At 49.4% G+C, this 25,715-nt stretch overlaps 1 protein-coding gene across 3 annotated transcripts in view; it reads right to left on the bottom strand.

The window, feature by feature from the left end:
- Window positions 1-25,715, bottom strand: part of COMP (cartilage oligomeric matrix protein) — a 284,919-nt gene that overhangs the window by 140,412 nt on the left and 118,792 nt on the right. For all 3 annotated transcript variants that reach the window (XM_063914764.1, XM_063914765.1, XM_063914766.1), the window contains 3 exons: window positions 9,402-9,554; window positions 7,720-7,824; window positions 305-412 (listed from right to left, as the gene is read on the bottom strand). In XM_063914764.1, coding sequence (XP_063770834.1) covers window positions 305-412; window positions 7,720-7,824; window positions 9,402-9,554 — 366 coding nt within the window. The remainder of the gene's footprint in view (window positions 1-304; window positions 413-7,719; window positions 7,825-9,401; window positions 9,555-25,715) is intronic.

The following is a 25,715-nucleotide window of genomic DNA, read 5'->3' as shown; positions in this document are numbered from 1 at the left end:
TGCCTGCACAGTCTATCTCATACAAAAGATAGTCAAAATTGACACTTAGCCAAAATCGCACATAGTCAGTATCGCAAGCACACTCATTATGTGCTTGCGATACTGCCCTAGCCCCTATCACATAGTGAGAATCGGGGTTCGCCTGAATCTCATTGTGTTATATGCACCTTTACAGTTTATAGTGCTGCCCCTAAACGGCACAATTACATTGAAAAAAACTTGTCTACACATTTGTGGTATAATAAATAGCATATTATTCCCTAATCACTTCTACGGTGTTTGTGGATAGTAAAACTTTCCCAACCTGCATATTTGGTATTCCATCTCCATCAGCATCATCATCACAGGCATCACCAATTCCATCTCTATCAGCATCCTCCTGGCCAGAGTTAGGCACTGTTACACAGTTGTCCTGTAAATAATGGCAATGGTCAGCGCACAAACAAATACAGTATTCCAGTGATAATCAAGGAATTAGCAAATAGCTGGTTAAATAATAGCTCAGCCAGTTCAGAGACTTGAGGGTGACTCACTAATGAAGCTGGCATCTGATTGGCTGCTAAGGTCAATGCTATTTTTCAGCTGGAAACGCAACGAAATGCTGTTCCGGAAGGTCCTGAAGAATTGTGGTGGGCGGGGTGACAAGTGGCAGTGGAGGCATGAGGCTGCGGATGCTTGCTGATTGGTTGATTGGGCCATGCAGCAGCAGGGGCTGTATGGCCACAGCGCACCGCCCTTTCCTCCTCACTGCTGGCTCCTCCTCCTCACAGTGTGCAGTGGAAGCAGGCTGCTGCGGGTCCCGCTCCTCCACGGCATCCGCAATGCTGGGCTGTGATTGGGAGACTTCAGCAATGAGCAGCACTGCAAATCGTTATCTACAAGTTCGGTAATCTTACATTGTCCTTACTGCTTCTCTCTGTCCCTGCTGCCTCTCTCCGTCTCTCTCCCTGCTGCCTCTCTTTGTCCCTACTGTCTCTCTGTGTTCCTGCTGCCACTCTCTGTCTCTGCACCTGCTGTCTCTCTGTCCCTGCTGCCTCTCTCTGTCTCTCTCCCTGCTGCCTCTCTCTGTCCCTACTGTCTCTCTGTGTCCCTGCTGCCACTCTATGGGGTATATGCAATTGCGGTCGAATTCCCGGTCATTTTCGACCAAAAAAAAAATTCGCCTATGCAATTCAGTGCTTTCCGACCAAAAAACGGACTTTAAAAATTCGACTTTTTGAAATTCGAATTTTTGCAAATTCGACTTTTCTGCAATGATACAAGTGCTGCAATTCGACCAAAGCATATTCAATTCAAGTTTGGAAATTCGACAGCAGTGCTTTTAGACAGCAAATTCGTCATTTTCAATCCGCCACACTTTGGAGGGTGAAAACAAATAAAAAAATTTTAAACATGTTTTTTTTGTGTTTTTTTTTTGGGAATAGCAGATCTATTTATATTAGAAGGGATTAGGTACTTTTTTTTTTTTTTTTGGAGGCACAAATATTATTTATATATTTTTTAAAATATTATTTTTTTTTATTTATTTTTTTATTGCTGGAACGGTAAAATCCTAAAAAAAAAAATGGCGTGGGGTCCCCCCTCCAAAGCATAACCAGCCTCGGGCTCTTCGAGCTGGTCCTGGTTCTAAAAATGCGGGGGAAAAATTGACAGGGGATCCCCCGTATTTTTAAAACCAGCACCGGGCTCTGCGCCTGGTGCTGGTGCCTAAAATACGGGGGACAAAAAGCGTAGGGGTCCCCCGTATTTTTAACACCAGCATCGGGCTCCACTAGCTGGACAGATAATGCCACAGCCGGGGGTCACTTTTATGCCGTGCCCTGCGGCCGTGGCATTAAATATCCAACTAGTCACCCCTGGCCGGGGTACCCTGGGGGAGTGGGGACCCCTTCAATCAAGGGGTCCCCCCCCCCCCCGAGCCACCCAAGGGCCAGGGGTGAAGCCCGAGGCTGTCCCCCCCATCCAATGGGCTGCGGATGGGGGGGCTGATAGCCTTTTGTGATCATGAAAAGAATATTGTTTTTTCCAGCAGTACTACAAGTCCCAGCAAGCCTCCCCCGCAAGCTGGTACTTGGAGAACCACAAGTACCAGCATGCGGGAGAAAAACGGGCCCGCTGGTACCTGTAGTACTACTGGAAAAAAAATACCCAAATAAAAACAGGACACACACCGTGAAAGTAAAACTTTATTTCATACGTCGACACACACATACTTACCTATGTTCACACGCCGACATCGGTCCTCTTCTCCATGTAGAATCCAGGGGCACCTGAAAATAAAAGATCAATATACTCACCTCAGCCATGGTCCAGAGATAAATCCACGTACTTGTAGAAAAAAACAAAACGCAAATACCCGACCAAACGGACTGAAAGGGGTCCCATGCTGACACATGAGACCCCTATCCCCGAATGCAGAGAGACCTGTCAGTGACAGCTGTCACAGAAAGGTCTCTAAAGCCAATCAGGAAGCGCAACTTCGTTGCGCTCATCTGATTGGCTCTGCGTGTCTGAGCAGACAGCGCATCGCACAGCCCAGTCCATTATATTCAATGGTGGGAACTTAGCGGCTAGCGGTGAGGTCACCCGCCGGTCAGCGGCTGACCGCGGGTTAACCCCACCGCTACCCGCAAAGTTCCCACCATTGAAAGTAATGGAGCGGCTTAGCGATGCGCTGTCACAGCACAGACAGCGCACAGCCAATCAGATGAGCGCCACGGAAGTAGCGCTTCCTGATTGGCTGAAGGGACTTCAGTGACAGGAGTCACGTGATGTCCCGGGATTCGGGAGAAAGGGGTCTGATGTGAAAGCATGGGACCCCTTTCTTAGTCCGGTATGGATCGGTGTTCGTATTTTTGTTTTGCCAAGTACGTGGATTATCTCTGGACCTGGATGTACCTCTGGACGCTGGAAGGTGAGTATAATTTTTTCACAGGTACCTCGGATCGTCGGAGACCGTGGCAGTCGGCGTGTCAACATAGGTAAGTATGTGTGTGTCGGTAGTGTGTAATAAAGTTTTACTATCAAGGTGTGTGTGTACTGTTTTTATTTGGGTATTTTTTTTCCAGTAGTACTACAGGTACCAGCGGGCCCGTTTTTCTCCTGCATGCTGGTACTTGTGGTTCTCCAAGTACCAGCTTGCGGGGGAGGCTTGCTGGGACTTGTAGTACTACTGGAAAAAACAATATCTTTTTATTATCACAAAAGGCTATCAGCCCCCCCATCCGCAGCCCATTGGATGGGGGTTGGGGGGACAGCCTCGGGCTTCACCCCTGGCCCTTGGGTGGCTGGGGGGGGGGACCCCTTGATTGTAGGGGTCCCCACTCCCCCAGGGTACCCCGGCCAGGGGTGACTAGTTGGATATTTAATGCCACGGCCGCAGGGCACGGCATAAAAGTGACCCCCGGCTGTGGCATTATCTGTCCAGCTAGTGGAGCCCGATGCTGGTGTTAAAAATACGGGGGACTCCTACTCTTTTTGTCCCCCGTAATTTTGGCACCAGCACCAGGCGCAGAGCCCGGTGCTGGTTTTAAAAATACGGGGGATCCCTGCCCAATTTTTCCCCTGCATTTTTAGAACCAGGACCAGCTCGAAGAGCCCGAGGCTGGTTATGCTTTGGAGGGGGGACCCCACGCCATATTTTTTCTTCGGGTTTTTCCCGTTTTTTCCCGTTTTTTAAAATCGCGGCAAAATCCGCCAAATCGGCCGATTTTCGCCCGCGATTCTGGCGAATCCGTTTTTCATTGAATATGGTGAATTCCGGAAGCCACCTTCCGGAATTCACCTGTCGAATTAAGTCGAATTAAAAAACGGCGAAAAATTGCCGCGATTCGCCGTGAATTGCATATACCCCTCTGTCTCTGCCCCTGCTGTCTCTCTGTCCCTGCTGCCTCTCTGTCTCTCTCCCTGCTGCCACTCTCTGTCCCTACTGTCTCTGTGTCCCTGCTGCCACTCTCTCTCTGCCCCTGCTGTCTCTCTGTCCCTGCTGCCTCTCTCTGTCTCTACTGTCTCTCTCTGTCCCTGCTGCCACTCTCTCTCTCTACCCCTGACGCCTCTCTCCATCTCTTTTCCTGTTACCTCTCAATATCCCTGCTGCCTCTCTCCATATCTCTCCCTGCTGCCTCACTCTGTCCCTGCTGCTTCTCTCTATCTCTATGTCCCTGCTGCCTATCTCTGTCTCTATGTCCCTGCTGCCTCTGCCTCTATGTTCCTGCTGCCACTCTCGTCTCCAGTCACCATTGTATATGTTTCATACCAAAAATCGTATGGGTCTACCGCCTTCTCCGGAAGAGTAGGCAAGTCTCCCTGATCTGGCCTCCACCATCAGCAACTCGCAGCACCCTCCCCCCCCAGCCTCCACAAAAGTGGGCAATCCAGGGGAGAAAATTAAGCGATTTCAAGCTGAATCGCATCATCGTAGCCCCGCCCCCACTTTACAATGCCACAATCTCAATGAGCGTGACTGCAATGATGCGATCCCACAGCCACGCCTCCTGCACAACCCCCTTTACTGTGTCACATTCCTGCTCAATCCCTTATATTAAGCCATGCCTCCCGAACTGCCGCCCATTGTTCCTTCTTGGGGCAGTCTGAAAGTAGGCATGTATGATATGTTTCCATGTCATCCTCCCCCTAATCACCAGTGTGTATGTCTCCATGTCCCACAAGCCCCAGTCAGGGGCGTAGCCAGAACTTTGTGGGCCCAATAGTAACATTTTGAAGGGGCCCCCGTCCCAATGCTTCTAGAGAGACACGTCTCTGCAGTAGTTGTTAATTTTATGCCTTATAAAATTGCCCTAGTTAATTTTCTGAACCATGGTAGAGCCTTATTTAATGTTATGCCCCATAGTAGTGCCCTAGTTTCTTTTATGAATCGTAGTAGTGCTTAAGTTCGTAGTAGTGCTTAAGCTGCCAGTACACATTATGCCACACAGTACCCCCTACTCACATTATGATATACAGTGCTCCCCGTACAGTGGCCCGGTTCATATATTATAAAATTACAAAAATGCCCTCCAGTTCATATTATACCACACTACAATGAGCAAGTCCAGGGGCATACCTAGATATATTGCAGGCCCCAAGGAAGAAGATTGAAAGGACCCCTATGTACCACCCAATCATGAAAATGTATATAACACGTAACTTTGACAGGGAAGGTGGGCCCCTCTCAGCTCTGGGCCCCATAGCAGCTGCACTGCCTGCACCTATGGTAGCTACGCCCTTGGCCCCAGTGTTTCTCTGTATCATATGGCTTTTTAAGTGCATTGAATGTGGATCTGGCTTCTTTTTTGGTGCATTGTACTGTATGTGGATCTGGCTTATTTCAATTCATTGTATGTGGATCTGGCTTTTTTCAGACCATTATATGTGAATCTCGCTTTTTCAATGCATTTGTATTTAGTATGGATTCTAGTTTTCTGTGGTTGTGTGCGTGAATTTACAAATAAAAGCTCCCCTATAGTGTTCTATTTCTATATTTATATGTATATATTATATGATAGACTGACATGTTATAATAACACCCACCCACACAGCCCAGTTTGACCATTTAAAAAATAATAATAATTGTTTAAATTGTTGACCCAACCCTACTGAAGCTCCTCTCACTTGACCCACATCTCCGCCCATTTCAGCCCACCCCAGGAGTTCCTAAACCTATTTTTCTAGAAAAATAGCACTGGCTATGGTCATGGCTGCCTAGGGGCACTGGCTCCTGGAGGGCGCCACTGAATTCATCTAGCAAAAAACTGAATGATGTCTGTGCATGCGGCCTCTTCCGTTTACAGTGCACTGGCTGCTGCTGCTGGTCTAATCATGTGCAGCCGCTGCTATCAGGCTGTAGCACATAGTGTCTCAGTGTGCCGACACGTGTAACATCAAGTTATGTGAAGTCACACAGGAGGGGTATGTAACTATGGCTCCCGAGGGTTGCCCCCACTGCCGCTCCTCACAGCACTGATGCACCTCCTCCAGGCCCCTGGATCCTGGCTCTCCAGCAGCAAGCAGCTCCTGACTACATGTCTGTACCCAGCAGTATTGCTGTAATGCACCTTCCAGAGATACAGTAAGAGGAACAATGCCAATTTTGAGGGAAAACAAGGAAACAACTTTCAGGCAAGTAACCAATAGGGGTTTCTGCGGGACCACAGACAGTACAGCTCTTACATCCTAATGTGTGGTTTGCACTTGTAAACAGCATAATAGGGAAAACACAGGCACTGGGGCACAATACAGTACATTTGGGGGAGGGGGGTCAGTAATGATGAGGTCGATGGAACATAATAAGGAGCATAAACATATATGTATGTGCAGGGCCGGATTAAGCCTTGGGGGGCCCCCGAGGCACTTAAGACAGAAGGACTAGGGAGAAGGCAGGGTGTACATAAGATTGTGCATACCTTAAACATGACTCATTCCAGGAAGGATAAAATGCTTTCTACCTGGACTTCCCTCTTAATATTTGATATATGGCATCACCTGTGGTGAACTATTTAATTGAAAAGAAAGGTGTTTCAGCACAGGTGATGGCAATCATACATTAAGAGGGCAGTCCAGGAGCAGAGCATTGTGTCCCTCCTGGAGAGTCATGTTGGGAGGTATGTTTTACACAGTTTTCTTGTAGTGAAGCAAAGACAACTTCATACCTAAATAAAATCTATAATTTACCTTGTCACATTCAAGAATAGCAGCAGCTACTTACACACTTAGACAGGACTCAGGATTACTCTCTGTGTCTCTCTCTCTCTAGACCCAAATGCTCTCATTAGATAACAGGTTACACAGGACCCAGACAGCCAAGAGGGAAGGAAGAGAAGATGGGATCCCTGGGTCACTTACAGCTCTCTCTTCCCTCCTATATCTCCGCTAGTCGGGAAGCTCCATTGGTAGCTCATGAAATCTGATACTCCTGGGTCTCTGCCTGCACTACATATTGGGGGTAATTCCAAGTTGATCGCAGCAGGATTTTTGTTAGCAGTTGGGCAAAACCATGTGCACTGCAGGGGAGGCAGATATAACATGTGCATAAAGAGTTAGATTTGGGTGGGTTATATTGTTTCTGTGCAGGGTAAATACTGGCTGCTTTATTTTTACACTGCAATTTAGATTGCAGATTGAACACACCACACCCAAATCTAAAGGGCCCTACACACTTAAAGATTTTTCTGTCCAATCTGGCTGATTGGAAAGAAAATCTGGCAATGGCTGGGAGCAAATGACAATCAACAATTTGCTACCAAAATCAAGAAAATGGACAAAAACAGTTCAGATAAATTGGTTTAATGAAACAAACTTAACCAATTTGTCTTAAAGTCCATTTTTGTCTGTTTTCCAGTGTTTGAGAGCAAATAGTCAATTGCCATTTGATCCCAGACATTGCCAGATTTTCTTTCCAATCAGCCAGATTGGACAGATAATCTTTTAGTGTGTAGGGCCCTTAACTCTCTCTGCACATGTTAAATCTGCCTCCCCTGCAATGCACATGGGGAACACCTCCTCTCATCCTAGAAGGTTTGATACATCTCATCTATAAAGACAGCATCAAAAGATTTTTCTTTTTAGCAAGAATTCTGCTATTATAACTTAAGACCAAGAAATCTGTGGATTGTCTGGAAATTGTCTTTGCTTTGCGTGTCACTGAAATATTTTAATATCTTTACATTTACGTCTAGTACATTTTAACCCATTGCAGTTAAATGTACAGTATTTCTAACTTACTTTTTTACAGTTCAAATCAGAACATCGCAGCTTTTCATCTGGGAATCCATCAATGTCTGTATCCTTCGCACAATATATTCCATTCCCTGCCCATCCCACTTTACACTGTGGAAAAATAGACATGTATGCACGATTAAACCTTGTACTTGGGATGAGAATTCGCCAACTGTCACAACAGTACTTATAGAATGTACAACTGTTCTGCTTTAAATAAAGCAAGAAACGAGCATGAAACCCCTGGCAATGAGCATGAGGGCCCTGGCAATGAGCATGGACCCCAGAGCATGAAACCCCTGGCAATGAGCATGGACCCCAGAGCATGAAACCCCTGGCAATGAGCATGAGGGCCCTGGCAATGAGCATGGACCCCAGAGCATGAAACCCCTGGCAATGAGCATGGACCCCAGAGCATGAAACCCCTGGCAATAAGCATGGACCCCAGAGCATGAAACCCCTGGCAATAAGCATGGACCCCAGAGCATGAAATCCCTGGCAATAAACATGGACCCCAGAGCATGAAACTCCTGGCAATAAGCATGGAACCCAGAGCATGAAACCCTTGGCAATGAGCCTGAAACCACTGGCAATGAGCATGAGACCCCTGAAAATGAGCAGGTAATTTAAAAGTAATTAGAAGCCTTACTGTGGGTTATAATTTGTAAGGGGCATTGTGTGTGGGGCATAAAATGGTTTCAGGGGTACAACTGTATAATTTAATATGTAATGGGCATTACAGTGTGTGGCATAATATGTAATGGGCATTACGGTGTGTGGAATAATGTGTAATAGGCATTACAGTGTGTGTGATGTTGTGTAAGGGGAATTACTTTAAGGAGGAAACATGACAAATAATGTAAGAGGCATGAATCAGGAATTTTGTTTTTTCCTGTGTTGGTCAATGTCTGGGCATGCAGGTTGCAAAACTGGGGTATAAGGTAGTCTTTTCCTGCAAGGCCACACACCCCTTTTTTGGGGCATGCAAAATTCTTTATTCTTACAAAGTTGCCCCGTCCACTATACTGTAGCGCATCCATCATTACCCACAGCTCCGCCCACCATTGCCCACCCTGGGAGTTCCTGAACACACACACATATACACGGTTGAGTCACATTATTTTGACCACCAGGTAAAAGACAGAGTAGCCGTCATGTGCAGCATGGACAGCAGCTAGACAGGCTGAACTCTCATTTTAGACACACGTCTGGAATCCCCCAGGTTAATTTTGAGCTGCTCCACTATAGTGTGTCAGTTGACCTTCACGCACCCTCTTAGCCGACGTTCACCTCTCACATAAATGGAACGCCGTGCTTCGCATTTTCCACATCTGTTATTCGTTATGGTGCCATTTGTGTTTCAGAAATACTGCCACCCTTGGCCCGAAAGCTGATAATCATGTCTTTTTGCAACTCAGATAAATCTCCCCTTTTACCCATGACAGCAACAAGTGATATGTGTGCAGACAGCCTATTACACACCTTATATACCCACCAAGCCAGTGCACAACACGTGACGTACTTCATGGGCTACGCGCTGTCGATGTTAAATGTAGAAGATAGTTATAACAATGTGACTGGACCGTGTATTTATACTGTATATATTAACATTGAATGTAAATTATTAAAAATCACCCAGACCTTCGGCATCTATTATGCCACCCAGAGCTAAGGGATTCTCTTCTTACCACACAGGCTATAGATCCATCTCGCTCCATGATGCAATCTGCATTTTCATGACATTTGCTAATCTCTCCATTTGGACACCTTCTTTCAGTGTTACAGGCGGAATTACGATCACCTCCTGACCCAGCCTTACAGGAAGTACATTTGTATGAACCCTGCACTCAAACACAAAAAGAAAATGTATTCACAAGTGATTCCAGCACCATTGTAAGCAGGGCCGGCAACAGAAATACTGGGGCCTGATACAGTGATATCTCTGGAACCTCCGCAGATTATATATATATATATATATACCAGAAAAAACTGCGGACTAGTGAAAAGTCAATGTATTAAACAATACATAACATCCATCTAGTTATTTAATTATTTATTGTATATTATAATTTATTGTTTAATACATTGACTTTTCACTAGTCCCTGAGTGCCGCAGTTTTTTCTGGTTTATGTCCATGCTTCTCTGAGGGCATCGGGGCACGCTGCTATATATATACACACCATACTTGCCTACTTTTGAAAACAAATTTCAGGGAGATTCCAGGCGCAGCATAATGCGCCGTTGAGGGGTGTGTCATGCTCCACCCAAAGGGCATGTCTAGCTCCACCTAAGAGCGTATTTATTGCAATCAGGGGTGTGTCCTGCACTGGCAGGTGAAAACTATAGTACTAAAAACAGCAGTAAAAAAAAAAAAAAGAGTAACAATACAAAGTACAGTATGTGCACGATTTATTAATGTACCAAAAAAACGGACAAATAGAAAATCTATATACACTGGACATGGAGGGACATCTGCACGCGCCGAAGGCGTGCATCTAAAGTTAGGGGTGTGGCCTTGTGTATAGAGGCGTGGCCTCACAGGGAAGTACTGTGATCACTAGCCATGCCCCATTTTTTGTTACTATGGGGGAATGAACAGCGCTCCGTAAGTATCGTTTCCCTCTCTGTCAGTAAATAGGCAGAGCTGCGTGAGAGAGGGTTTCTCAACTGGGTGGGACAGGAGTACAGTCCATAAAAAATGGGACTGTCCCACCCAAGCATACACAGCCCCCGTATTACACCCGGGATGCAGTTAATATACCAGCTGTCAAGATCCTGGTGTTCAGGATCCCGACAGCCGGTAAAATGTCGGCGGTCGGAATACCCAGTACCACATTACATATACACCGCCTCCATAGGCGTGCGCAGCACATTTTATTAGGGGGTGCACCATCGGAGGGGTGTGTCTAGCACCACCTTTTGGGCGTGTCTGGCATGATCTACTGACGGTCAACGCAATATTAAATATCCACCCTTGTACCAATCCTAATAAAGCAGATACATTGTCAGATGTTGTGGTGTGCACCAAACAAACACCCCTGATGGCACTCACTGCAATTACACTGCTCCTCCTCAGCCTGGTATGGCTCCCCCTCTCTTTCCCCTGCAAGCTGCAGCAGCTTACTTACAAGTCAGTCACTCACTGACACTGACAGTCGCAGACTAGTACTGCTGCTGCTGGAAAAACGAGTGACGTGCCAATGCTGCTGCCGACCGCCTGCCAGTATTGAATTTGTTTTCCTAAGAGGAACGCTGGCTGCATGCTGATCCTCATCAGTGGCTGGCGTTGGCATAGCATAGAAGGAGAGAGGTGGGCATGTGGTGGGTGTGACGGGTGGGCGTGCGAGCAGCATGACGTAATCATGTCACATCACGCTGTTTTTGTACATGGAGGTGGAGCTGGGAGTTTGAAAGCCGGTGGCAGTGGCACCCTTGATTAACCCAGGCATATGGTCAGTAATACAGTCCTGACACGGTGCAGCGCAGAGGGGACAGTAATCAGCCTGCTCGGCGATCGCTGCATCAGGCATGTGAGATCGGGGTGCCAGACATTAGGGGGTGCCTGTGCGCACCAGGCACCCCCCCTGCGCACACCTATGACCGCCTCCCTCCGCCATGTTACACCCAGTACCACATTACATTCTACACAGCACCCCCCCATATTACACCCAGCACATTACATTATAAACAGCCCCCCTCTCCCATATCATACCCAGCACATTACATTCTACATAGCAGCCCCCATATTATACCCAGCACATTACATTCTACACAGCACCCCCCATATTATACCCAGCACATTACATTCTGCACAGCACCTCCCCCCTTATTATACCCAGCACACTACATTCTACACAGCACCCCCCCATATCATACCCAGCACATTACATTCTACACAGCACCCCCATATTATACCCAGCACATTACATTCTACACAGTACCCCCCATATTATACCCAGCACATTACATTCTACACAGCACCCCCCATATTATACCCAGCACATTAGTGTTCACAGCACCTCCCCTCATATTATACCCAGCACATTACATTCTACACAGCACCCCCCCAAATTGTACCCAGCACATTATATTCTACACAGCACCCCCCCCCATATTGTACCCAGCACGTTACATTCTACACAGCACCCCCCATATTACACCCAGCACATTACATTATAAACAGCCCCCCCATATTACACCCAGCACATTACATTATAAACAGCCCCCTCTCCCATATCATACCCAGCACATTACATTCTACACAGCAGCCCCCCATATTATACCCAGCACATTACATTCTACACAGCACCTTCCCCCTTATTATACCCAGCACATTACATTCTACACCCCCCTCCCCATATTGTACCCAACACATTACATTCTACACAGCAGCCCCCCATATTATACCCAGCACATTACATTCTACACAGCACCCTCCCATATTATACCCAGCACATTACATTCTACACAGCAGACCCCATATTATACCCAGCACATTACATTCTACACAGCACACCCCATATTATACCCATCACATTACATTCTACACAGCACCTCCCCCCATATTATACCCAGCACATTATATTCTACACAGCACCCCCCCATATTGTACTCAGCACATTACATTATAAACAGCCCCCTCTCCCATATCATACTCAGCACATTACATTCTACACAGCACCCCCCATTTCTCTGACGTCCTAGTGGATGCTGGGAACTCCGTAAGGACCATGAGAATAGACGGGCTCCGCAGGAGACTGGGCACTCTAAAAAAAAGATTAGGTACTATCTGGTGTGCACTGGCTCCTCCCTCTATGCCCCTCCTCCAGACCTCAGTTAGAATCTGTGCCTGGCCAGAGCTGGGTGCTCCTAGTGGGCTCTCCTGAGCTTACTAGAAAAGAAAGTATTTTTAGGTTTTTTATTTTCAGTGAGTTTCTGCTGGCAACAGACTCACTGCTACGTGGGACTAAGGGGAGAGAAGCAAACCTACCTGCTTGCAGCTAGCTTGTGCTTCTTAGGCTACTGGACACCATTAGCTCCAGAGGGTTCGAACACAGGCACCTGTCCTCGATCGTCCGTTCCCGTAGCCGCGCCGCCGTCCCCCTTGCAGAGCCAGAAGAACAGAAGCTGGAAGACGTCAAAATCGGCGGCTGAAGACTCTTCATTAAGGTAGCGCACAGCACCGCAGCTGTGCGCCATTGCTCCCAGCACACTTACACACTCCGGTCACTGTAGGGTGCTGGGGGGGGGGGGGGGGGGCGCCCTAGGCTGCAATTGAGATACCTTTGGCACAAAATCATACATATATACAGTCTAGCACTGTATATATGTAAAAACCCCTGCCATTATTATACACTGAAAGCGGGACAGAAGCCCGCCACTGAGGGGGCGGGGCCTTCTTCCTCAGCACACCAGCGCCATTTTCCCTTCACAGCTCCGCTGGAAACACGCTCCCCAGGCTCTCCCCTGCAGTATCCAGGTACAAGACGGGTTAAAAAGAGAGGAGGGGCACATAAATTTAGGCGCAAATCGATACAGACAAGCAGCTATTGGGAAAATCACTTATTAGCAGTGTAAATCCCTGTGTTATATAGCGCTGTGGTGTGTGCTGGCATACTCTCTCTCTGTCTCCCCAAAGGACTTTGTGGGGTCCTGTCCTCAGTCTGAGCATTCCCTGTGTGTGTGCGGTGTGTCGGTACGGCTGTGTCGACATGTTTGATGAGGAAGGTTACGTGGAGGCGGAGCAAGGGCAGATAAGTGTGGTATCGCCCCCATCGGGGCCGACACCAGATTGGATGGATATGTGGAAGGTCTTAAATGACAATGTAAACTCCTTACATAAAAGGTTTGATGACGCTGCAGCCTTGGGACAGCCGGGGTCTCAACCCGCCCCTGCCCAGGCGACTCAGAAACCGTCTGGGGCTCATAAACGCCCTCTAGCTCAGATGGTTGACACTGAGGCCGACACGGCGTCCGACTCCAGTGTCGACGATGATGAGGCACATTTACAGTCTAAAATGACTAAGGCCATCCGATACATGATTATTGCAATGAAAGATGTATTACACATTTCTGAGAGTAACCCGGTTAATACCAAAAGGGTTTATATGTTTGGGGAGAAAAAGCAGCCAGTGACTTTTCCCCCATCTGATGAATTAAATGAATTGTGTGAAGAAGCGTTGAGTTCCCCTGATAAGAAACTAGTGATTTCTAAGAGGTTACTGATGGCATACCCTTTCCCGCCAACGGACAGGTTACGTTGGGAAACATCCCCTAGGGTGGACAAGGCGCTGACACGCTTATCTAAAAAGGTGGCCCTGCCATCTCAGGATACGGCCGCCCTAAAGGAGCCTGCGGATAGAAAGCAGGAAGCTATCCTGAAGTCGGTGTATACACACTCTGGTACTCTACTGAGACCTGCTATTGCTTCAGCCTGGATGTGTAGTGCTGTAGCAGCATGGACAGATACTCTGTTAGATGACATAGATTCCCTCGACAGAGATACTGTTTTGCTAACCCTGGGCCATATCAAAGACGTCGTCTTATATATGCGAGATGCTCAGAGGGACATTTGCCTGCTGGGATCTAGAATTAATGCTATGTCCATTTCTGCCAGGAGGGCCTTATGGACTCGGCAATGGACAGGAGATGCTGATTCTAAAAAACACATGGAGGTTTTACCTTATAAGGGTGAGGAATTGTTTGGGGACGGTCTGTCGGATCTCGTGTCTACAGCGACAGCTGGAAAGTCCACTTTCTTGCCTCAGGTTTCCTCACAGCCTAAGAAAGCACCGTATTATCAAATGCAGTCCTTTCGTTCCCAAAAAGGCAAGAGGGTCAGGGGTGCATCCTTTCTTGCCAGAGGCAGGGGTAGAGGTAAGAAGCTGCACCATGCAGCCAGTTCCCAGGAACAAAAGTCCTCCCCTGCTTCCACTAAGTCCACCGCATGACGTTGGGGCTCCACAGGTGGAGCCAGGTGCGGTGGTGGCGCGTCTCCGAGACTTCAGCAGCCAGTGGGTTCGCTCACAGATGGATCTCTGGGCTATACAAATTGTATCTCAGGGATACAAACTGGAATTCGAAGCGACTCCCCCCCGCCGTTACCTCAAATCAGCCTTGCCAGCTTCCCCCATGGAAAGGGAGGTAGTGCTGACGGCAATTCACAAGCTGTACCTCCAGCAAGTGATTGTCAGGGTCTCCCTCCTTCAACAGGGAAGGGGTTACTATTCCACAATGTTTGTGGTACCAAAACCAGACGGTTCGGTGAGACCCATTCTGAATTTAAAGTCCTTGAACACTTATATAAAGAAATTCAAGTTCAAAATGGAATCGCTCAGAGCGGTGATTGTAAACCTGGAAGAGGGGGATTTTATGGTGTCGCTGGACATCAAAGATGCTTACTTGCATGTCCCCATTTACCCACCTCACCAGGAGTACCTCAGATTTGTGGTACAGGACTGTCATTACCAATTCCAGACGTTGCCGTTTGGCCTGTCCACGACACCGAGAATATTTACCAAGGTAATGGCCGAAATGATGATACTCCTTCGGCAGAAGGGAGTTATAATTATCCCGTACTTGGACGATCTCCTCATAAAGGCGAGGTCCAGGGAGCAGTTGTTGATCAGCGTAACACTCTCTCAGGAAGTGTTACTACAGCACGGTTGGATTCTGAATGTTCCAAAGTCGCAGCTGATTCCTACGACGCGTCTGCTTTTCCTGGGCATGATTCTGGACACAGAACAGAAGAAGGTGTTTCTAACGGTGGAGAAGGCCCAGGAATTAGTATCTCTGGTCAGGGACCTCCTGAAACCAAAACAGGTATCGGTGCATCACTGCACGCGAGTCCTGGGAAAGATGGTGGCTTCATACGAAGCCATTCCCTTCGGCAGGTTCCATGCGAGGATCTTTCAATGGGATCTGTTGGACAAGTGGTCCGGATCGCATCTTCAGATGCATCGGCTGATCACCCTGTCCTCAAGGGCCAGGGTGTCTCTTCTGTGGTGGCTGCAGAGTGCTCACCTTCTCGAGGGCCGCAGGTTCGGCATACAGGACTGGGTCCTGGTGACCACGGATGCAAGCCTCCGAGGGTGGGGGGCAGTCACTCAGGGAAGAAACTTCCAAGGGCTGTGGTCAAGTCTGGAGACTTCTCTACACATAAATATACTGGAACTAAGGGCCATTTACAACGCCCTGAGTCAAGCAGAGCCTTTGCTTCAAAACCGGCCAGTGCTGATTCAGTCAGACAACATCACGGCGGTCGCCCATGTAAACCGCCAGGGCGGCACAAGAAGCAGGATGGCAATGGCGGAAGCCACAAAGATTCTTCGATGGGCGGAGAATCACGTGCGAGCACTATCAGCGGTGTTCATTCCGGGAGTGGACAACTGGGAAGCAGACTTCCTCAGCAGACACGACCTCCACCCGGGAGAGTGGGGACTTCATCAAGAAGTTTTCCAACTGATTGCAAACCGATGGGAACTGCCACAGGTGGACATGATGGCGTCCCGCCTCAACAAAAAGCTAAAACGTTATTGCGCCAGGTCAAGGGACCCTCAGGCGATAGCTGTGGACGCCCTAGTGACACCGTGGGTGTACCAGTCGGTATATGTGTTTCCTCCTCTTCCTCTCATACCAAAAGTACTGAGAATAGTAAGAAAAAGAGGAATAAGAACAATACTCATTGTTCCGGACTGGCCAAGAAGGACTTGGTACCCGGAACTGCAAGAAATGCGCACAGAGGACCTATGGCCTCTGCCTCTCAGACAGGACTTGCTGCAACAAGGGCCCTGTCTGTTCCAAGACTTACCGCGGCTGCGTTTGACGGCATGGCGGTTGCACGCCGGATCCTAGCGGAAAAAGGCATTCCAGATTATCACTGACCTGGTCGGAGGGTGTTGTGGACTCGGGGCTTCTTCCGGTGACCGGGAAGAGGAACCGCTACTGGGTCGCAGTAGAGATGGCCGGATGTAGGTCTTCCTCATACAGGATGAAGACGGTAAGCAGGAAGCACGGAGGAATGCTTGAAGGTCTCCTGGAAAACAAGACTTGTAAAAGTGCTGAGGTACAGAGGTGCTGGTGATATTGAGGTGCTGAAGGCACAGAGACACTGAGGTGCTGAGGCACTGAGGTGCTGGAGGCACGGAGGTGCGTAGAGGCGCTCGGGCGCTGAGGCACGGAGGTGCGTGTTGGCGCTCGGGCGCTTAGAGGCACGGAGGTGCGTGTTGGCGCTCGGGCGCTTAGAGGCACGGAGGTGCTGGGAGGCACAGGTGCGTAGAGGCGCTCGGGCGCTTGGAGGCACGGAGGTGCGTGATGGCGCTTGGAGGCACGGAGGTGCGTGATGGCGCTCGGGCGCTTGGAGGCACGGAGGTGCGTGATGGCGCTCGGGCGCTTGGAGGCACGGAGGTGCGTGATGGCGCTCGGGCGCTTAGAGGCATGGAGGTGCGTGTTGGCGCTTGGAGGCACGGAGGTGCGTGATGGCGCTCGGGCGCTTGGAGGCACGGAGGTGCTGGAGGCACGGAGGTGCTCGGGAACGCTGAGATGCTGGAAACACAGATATGCTTGGAAGCACAGCGGTAACAGGGACAAGGGAGCTCTGGAGATCACGGTTTCTGACAGGCAGAATTGATGATACACAGGCGCCGGATCTCTGCTCGGCGTCTGGCTTTAAACCTCCCGCCTTTGCCTGATTGGCGGAGCGGGCAGATGACGTCAGCCCCGCTCCACCTACCTAGTCCCAGTCAACATGGCGGCGCCCTCGCTCCGGGAAGCCGCCGGAGAGACCCGCCGACCCGACGCCGGACACCCGAGACCGCCGGAGGAGAGAGGCGCCAGGCCATCCAGGACACCCGCAGAGGCAAGCGCGGCCGCCGCTGCCCGCGAGGTGTGACAGTACCCCCTCCTCCAGGAGTGGCCCCTGGACACTTTCCGGGCTTAGTTGGATGTCTGGAATGGAAGATCCGAACCAGTCGGGGAGCCATTACCTCAGTAGCATTGATCCAACTTCTCTCTTCAGGACCATAACCTTTCCACTCTACCAAGTACTGTAGTTTTTTATGAAGATAACGAGAGTCAAGAATAGCTTTGATTTCAAATTCTGTCCCAGCTTCAGACACTATAGTAGTTGGCCTAGGAGACGCTGAGTGGAACCGATTCAGAATGAGTGGGCGGAGGAGAGAGACGTGGAAGGAGTTTGGAATTCGAAGGTGGGAAGGCAACTCCAATTTGCAAACGACCGGGTTTAAGACTTGCAGCACTGAGAAAGGACCAATGAACCTTGGGGCAAATTTCATAGTAGGTACTTTCAGACGAAGATTGCGGGTAGAGAGCCATACCTTGTCACCAACCTTATATTGAGGAGCTGCTTGTCGCTTCCTATCCGCAAAGAATTTATAGCGACCGGAAACTCTCTTAAGATTGGCATTAACTCGACTCCAGATTTGGGTGAAATGTTGGAGAGTTGAAGCTGCAGCAGGAACTTCTTCTGGAGGACAAATGGGCAACTCCGGAACTTGGGGATGAAATCCATAATTAATAAAGAATGGAGACTCACCAGTTGAAGAATGATATAGATGGTTGTGGGCAAACTCAGCCCAAGGCAACAACTCCACCCAGTTATCTTGAGAAGGGGAAAGGTAAACACGGAGAAAAGTCTCTAGATCCTGATTGACGCATTCAGTTTGCCCATTAGTCTGTGGATGGTAAGCAGAAGAGAACTTGAGTTTAATTTGTAGAGTCGAACAGAGGGCTCTCCAGAATCTTGCTGTAAACTGTACTCCCCGATCTGAGACTATTTCCAGTGGTAACCCGTGCAGGCGGAAATGCTCCTGGATAAATAACAGGGCCAACTTGGAAGCGGATGGTAATCCGGTCAACGGAACAAAATGTGCCATCTTAGAGAATCGGTCAATGATCACCCAAATGGTGTTATGACCCTTAGAGAGAGGTAATTCAGTAACAAAGTCCATCGAGATATGAGTCCAAGGCCTTTTAGGAATGGATAAAGGATGCAACAAACCCGCAGGCGGCAGACGTGGAGTTTTGTGCTGAGCACATTGAGGACACGAATTGACATACTCTTGAACATCTTTTTTCATAGTGTCCCACCAGTATGATCTTCGCAGAAATTCCCACATTTTCTGAACTCCCGGATGACCAGAAAACTTAGAAGTGTGAGCCCACTGCAACAGTTTCGGTCGAAATTTAACTGGTACCGACATTCTTCCAGGAGGAGGGCCCAACCTAGTGGGAGCTGCAGAAATAGAGATAGGACTAAGGATTAATGCCTTCTCCATTGTATTCTCCTCATCCGAAGCCAGGGCCGAAACTAGGATTTTTGTCACCCGGGGCAAGGTAGTCATTTGACCCCCCCCCCCCCCCCCCCCGGCAAAAAAAAAAAAAAAAATATTTTACAATAAATAAATAAAAATAATAATAATAAAAATTAAAATACATAAATACATGAAAAAAAATATTATATATATATATATATATATATATATATATATATATATATATCTCTTTCAGAACTTTTTTACCTGAAAAATTGCCTTTTCTAACATGAATTTCATATCCAGGAAAAAGTGTCCCCATTTTACACAGTACGACAGGCAAGTGTCCCCATTCCCCATTTTACACATTGCGGCAGACAGGTGACCCCATTTTACACATTGCGGCAGACAGGTGTCCCCATTTTACACATTGCGGCAGGAAAAAGTGTCCCCATTTTACACATTGCGGCAGACAGGTGACCCCATTTTACACATTGCGGCAGACAGGTGTCCCCATTTTACACATTGCGGCAGGAAAGTGTCCCCATTTTACACATTGCGGCAGGCACGTGTCCCCATTTTACACAGTACGCTGGCAAGTGTCCCCATTTTACACATTGCGGCAGGAAAAAGTGTCCCCATTTGACACATTGCGGCAGGCACGTGTCCCCATTTTACACAGTACGCTGGCAAGTGTCCCCATTTTACACATTGCGGCAGGAAAGTGTCCCCATTTTACACATTGCGGCAGGAAAAAGTGTCACCATTTTACACATTGCGGCAGGAAAAAGTGTCCCCATTTTATACATTGCGGCAGGCACAGGTCCCCATTTTACACATTGCGGCAGGAAAAAGTGTCCCCATTTTACACATTGCGGCAGGCACAGGTCCCCATTTTACACAGTACGCTGGCAAGTGTCCCCATTTTACACATTGCGGCAGGCACAGGTCCCCATTTTACACAGTACGCTGGCAAGTGTCCCCATTTTACACATTGCGGCAGGCACAGGTCCCCATTTCACACAGTACGCTGGCAAGTGTCCCCATTTTACACATTGCGGCAGGCACAGGTCCCCATTTTACACAGTACGCTGGCAAGTGTCCCCATTTTACACATTGTGGCAGGAAAAAGTGTCCCCATTTTACACATTGAGGCAGGCACAGGTCCCCATTTTACACAGTACGCTGGCAAGTGTCCCCATTTTACACATTGTGGCAGGAAAAAGTGTCCCCATTTTACACATTGAGGCAGGCACAGGTCCCCATTTTACACATTGCGGCAGGCACAGGTCCCCATTTTACACATTGCGGCAGGACGGTAGTGGAGGGAGAGAGAGAGGAAGGGAGAGGGGCTGACTTACATTTGAAGCGGTTCTCGCCGCTCTTCAGCCGCCTCTCCCTCCTCGTCCGGTCTGCGCGGCTCCCCCTTCTCCCTCCTCCGGCGGGGTTTCGTGGAATGACGCGTTTGCGCCGTGATGTCACGACGCAATCGCGTCATTCCGCGAAACCCCGCCCCCCGAGCTGGGCACTCGGGAGAAGGGGGTTTCAACGTTATAAAAGTGCCGCGGCGGGTGTTAGGGGGTCTCGGCGCCCCCTCCAATCCGGCGCCCAGGTCGCCTGCCCCCCTAGCCCCCCCCTAGTTTCGGCCCTGCCGAAGCCATCACTGAACGGGATAGGGCATCCGCCTTGGTATTAAGAGTTCCAGCCCGATACTTGATAACAAAGGAAAATCTGGCAAAGAAGAGCGCCCATCTTGCCTTACGGGGATTCAAACATTGGGCCGTCTTTAGATACAGTAAATTCTTGTGATCCGTAAAAATTGTAATTAAGTGTTTAGCACCCTCCAGAAGATATCTCCATTCTTCTAATGCAGATTTAATTGCCAGTAGCTCTTTGTCTCCAATGGTGTAATTTAATTCAGCAGGGGAGAACTTGCGAGAATGAAACCCACACGGATGCAACTTCCCATCTGAGGCGTACTGCGAAAGTACAGCACCTATGCCTACCGTGGAAGCCTCAACCTCCAGAAAGAATGGTTTTAGGAAATCTGGCTGCTGAAGTACGGGAGCGGATATAAAGGCTGTCTTCAGCTGTTTGAACGCTGCTACTGCTTCAGAAGGCCAATTGCTTGGGTCAGCCCCTTTCTTAGTCAGAGCCGTAATAGGTGCCACGATAGTAGAGATACCTCTTATAAATTTCCGATAATAATTTGCGAATCCTAGAAATTGTTGCACTGCTTTCAAGGAAAGAGGTTGAGTCCAATCTCGGATGGCCGAGAGTTTCTCCGGATCCATACGCAATTCAGTTCCAGAAATAATATAGCCCAAAAATGAAATAGAAGGAACCTCAAAGGTGCACTTGGAGATTTTGCCATAAAGATGATTCTCGCGCAACCGAAGGAGTACTTCCTTAACTTGTAGTCGGTGCTCAGAAAGATTCTTTGAAAAAATCAGAATGTCATCCAAATAGACTACTACATTCAGATACAACATGTCCCGAAAGACTTCATTAATTAATCCCTGAAAGACGGCGGGGGCGTTGCTGAGGCCAAATGGCATTACCAGGTACTCGTAATGCCCATCTCTAGTATTGAAAGCCGTCTTCCACTCATCTCCTTGTCGAATACGTATCAGATTGTATGCTCCCGTTAAGTCAAGCTTAGTAAATACTCGAGCTCCACGCACTCTATCGAAAAGCTCTGTGATGAGCGGCAGAGGATACTTGTTCTTAATGGTGACTTCATTTAAACCACGATAGTCAATACATGGTCTCAGGCCTCCATCTTTTTTTTTTACAAAGAAGAAGCCAGCTCCCGCTGGGGAAGTGGAGGGACGGATGAACCCCTTCTGCAAATTCGACTTAATGTACTCTGACATAGCTTGTGTCTCTGGAACCGACAAAGGATAAGTGTGACCTCGGGGCGGCATTTTCCCAGGAATGAGCTCAATAGGACAGTCCCAGGCCCTATGCGGAGGTAATTTATCAGCCGCCTGTTCCGAGAAGACATCTAAAAATTCTCGATAAGCCTCAGGAACTGACTCCACGTCCAACTTGGCCGATGCACGGAGTGGAACGACAGGAGTAAGACAATTCAATCGACAGAAAGGACTCCAAGAAATTATTTGTGTCAACCCCCAGTCGACATGAGGGTTGTGAAGCCTGAGCCAGGGAAGACCCAAAACGAGATCATGAGACATCTCCTGAATAACTAGAAACTTCAGTTGTTCTCGATGCAAAGCTCCCACTTGTAGCTGAATTGACTCAGACTGACTCGTAATCAAGGCGTTAGGAATTTGAATACCGCTAATAGCTGTTATCGTAATAGGTCGTTCGACCAACTGTAACTTCAAGCCCAAACTCTGGGCGCAGGGGAGAGAAATAAAATTCCCCGCAGCTCCTGAATCCAAAAGAGCCATAACAGTTTTGACTTCTGTTTCAGTAGACAAAGATACTGAGAGTAAACAGTCCACTTCTGGAGAAGATTGAGAAACCACACCCAGCTTGACTTCCCCAGAACAGGCTAGGACTGCCCGTTTCCCGGGCGAACCTTGCAAGACTTGAGAAAGTGATCCGCGGCTCCACAGTAGAGGCAAAGTCTATTCTCACGCCGACGCTGTCGCTCCTCTGGAGACAGTCGAGACCGATTAATCTGCATGGGTTCGTCTGGAGCTGTCGTAACCGATTGTTTAGACGGAGGAGCCCGGAATCTGCATCGATCAGACCGAGAACGTTCGCCAACTCGTTCCTGCATGCGGAGATCCACTTTCACACAGAGCGAGATCAACTGTTCCAAAGAATCTGGCAAATCTCTTGTAATCAATTCGTCTTTAAGACGGTCGGACAGACCGTTCCAGAAAGCGGCCCGTAAGGCATCATTATCCCAGCGCAATTCAGAGGCTATGGTCTGAAAATGAATCACATACTGACCCACTGAACGGGAGCCTTGTCGAACTCGGAGAAGATCTGAAGAGGCAGCGGTCGTTCTGCCAGGCTCATCAAAGATCCTGCGGAAAGATGAGATGAAATTGGTGTAGCTGGAAACCAAAGGATCAGATCGCTCCCATAACGAAGACACCCATTCCAGCGCTGAGCCCTCAAGCAAGGAAATAATGTATGCTACTTTGGATCGATCCGTGGGAAAGTTGTGCGCGAGGAGTTCAAACTGTACCTCGCACTGGTTAAGAAAACCACGGCAATTCTTCGGGTTGCCGTTGTAGCGAGAGGGAGTGGGAAGCTGAAGGCGTGACCTGGTTCCGGACACTGCGTGAGCATTAACGGGGTAACTACCGGAGTGGGTACCGGAGCTGGAACCGGAACTACTGAAGCCAGGGAAACCTGAATTTGATCCAGTCTGCCGGATAGTTCTTGGAGATACCGCATCACCTGGTTTTGCGCCGCTTCCTGACTCTGAACACGGGAAACCAGATCTTGGATGGCACTCGCTTCTGGGTTCCGATTCCCCGGGTCCATGGGGCCTGTGTATACTATCACTGACCTGGTCGGAGGGTGTTGTGGACTCGGGGCTTCTTCCGGTGACCGGGAAGAGGAACCGCTACTGGGTCGCAGTAGAGATGGCCGGATGTAGGTCTTCCTCATACAGGATGAAGACGGTAAGCAGGAAGCACGGAGGAATGCTTGAAGGTCTCCTGGAAAACAAGACTTGTAAAAGTGCTGAGGTACAGAGGTGCTGGTGATATTGAGGTGCTGAAGGCACAGAGACGCTGAGGTACTGAGGTGCTGAGGCACTGAGGTGCTGGAGGCACAGAGGTGCGTGTTGGCGCTCGGGCGCTTAGAGGCACGGAGGTGCGTGTTGGCGCTCGGGCGCTTAGAGGCACGGAGGTGCGTGTTGGCGCTCGGGCGCTTAGAGGCACGGAGGTGCTGGAAGGCACAGAGGTGCGTAGAGGCGCTTGGAGGCACGGAGGTGCGTGATGGCGCTCGGGCGCTTGGAGGCACGGAGGTGCGTGATGGCGCTCGGGCGCTTGGAGGCACGGAGGTGCGTAATGGCGCTCGGGCGCTTGGAGGCACGGAGGTGCGTGATGGCGCTCGGGCGCTTGGAGGCATGGAGGTGCGTGATGGCGCTCGGGCGCTTGGAGGCACGGAGGTGCGTGATGGCGCTCGGGCGCTTGGAGGCACGGAGATGCGTGATGGCGCTCGGGCGCTTGGAGGCACGGAGGTGCGTGTTGGCGCTCGGGCGCTTGGAGGCACGAAGGTGCGTGATGGCGCTCGGGCGCTTAGAGGCACGGAGGTGCGTGTTGGCGCTCGGGCGCTTGGAGGCACGGAGGTGCTGGGAGGCACGGAGGTGCTCGGGAACGCTGAGATGCTGGAAACACAGATATGCTTGGAAGCACAGCGGTAACAGGGACAAGGGAGCTCTGGAGATCACGGTTTCTGACAGGCAGAATTGATGATACACAGGCGCCGGATCTCTGCTCGGCGTCTGGCTTTAAACCTCCCGCCTTTGCCTGATTGGCGGAGCGGGCAGATGACGTCAGCCCCGCTCCGCCTACCTAGTCCCAGTCAACATGGCGGCGCCCTCACTCCGGGAAGCCGCCGGAGAGACCCGCCGACCCGACGCCGGACACCCGAGACCGCCGGAGGAGAGAGGCGCCAGGCCATCCAGGACACCCGCAGAGGCAAGCGCGGCCGCCGCTGCCCGCGAGGTGTGACACTGATTAAGTTATTCCTACGCTGATAAAAGCTAGGAAAGACGTGACAGCAAAACATTATCACCGTATATGGCGGAAGTATGTTGCTTGGTGTGAGGCCAGGACGGCCCCTACGGAGGAATTCCAGCTGGGTCAATTCCTGCACTTCCTACAGTCAGGGGTGACTATGGGCCTAAAATTGGGGTCCATAAAGGTCCAGATTTCGGCCCTATCCATTTTCTTTCAAAGAGAACTGGCTTCACTGCCTGAGGTTCAGACTTTTGTAAAGGGAGTGCTGCACATCCAGCCCCCTTTTGTGCCACCAGTGGCACCCTGGGATCTTAACATTGTGTTGGATTTCCTGAAATCACACTGGTTTGAGCCACTTAAAACCGTGGAACTAAAATATCTCACGTGGAAAGTGGTCATGCTGTTGGCCTTGGCATCGGCTAGGCGTGTGTCGGAAATTCGGAATTGGCGGCTTTGTCATGTAAAAGCCCATATCTGATCTTCCATATGGACAGGGCAGAATTGAGGACTCGTCCCCAATTTTTCCCAAAGGTGGTGTCATCGTTTCATTTGAACCAACCTATTGTGGTGCCTGCGGCTACTAGGGACTTGGAGGACTCCGAGTTGCTGGACGTAGTCAGGGCTTTGAAGATATATGTTTCCAGAACGGCTGGAGTCAGGAAAACTGACTCGCTGTTTATCTTGCATGCACCCAACAAGCTGGGTGCTCCTGCTTCAAAGCAAACTATTGCTCGCTGGATCTGTAGCACGATTCAGCAGGCTCATTCTGCGGCTGGATTGCCGCATCCGAAATCGGTAAAAGCCCATTCCACGAGGAAGGTGGGCTCTTCTTGGGCGGCTGCCCGAGGGGTCTCGGCATTACAGCTTTGCCGAGCTGCTACTTGGTCGGGTTCAAACACCTTTGCAAAGTTCTACAAGTTTGATACCCTGGCTGAGGAGGACCTTGTGTTTGCTCATTCGGTGCTGCAGAGTCATCCGCACTCTCCCACCCGTTTGGGAGCTTTGGTATAATCCCCATGGTCCTTACGGAGTTCCCAGCATCCACTAGGACGTCAG

Source organism: Pseudophryne corroboree, chromosome 1 (genome assembly GCF_028390025.1).
Source record: "Pseudophryne corroboree isolate aPseCor3 chromosome 1, aPseCor3.hap2, whole genome shotgun sequence".
Classification (NCBI taxonomy): domain Eukaryota; kingdom Metazoa; phylum Chordata; class Amphibia; order Anura; family Myobatrachidae; genus Pseudophryne; species Pseudophryne corroboree.
Note: the sequence above shows the minus strand (reverse complement) of the source record. Positions and strands in the feature narration are given on the sequence as shown.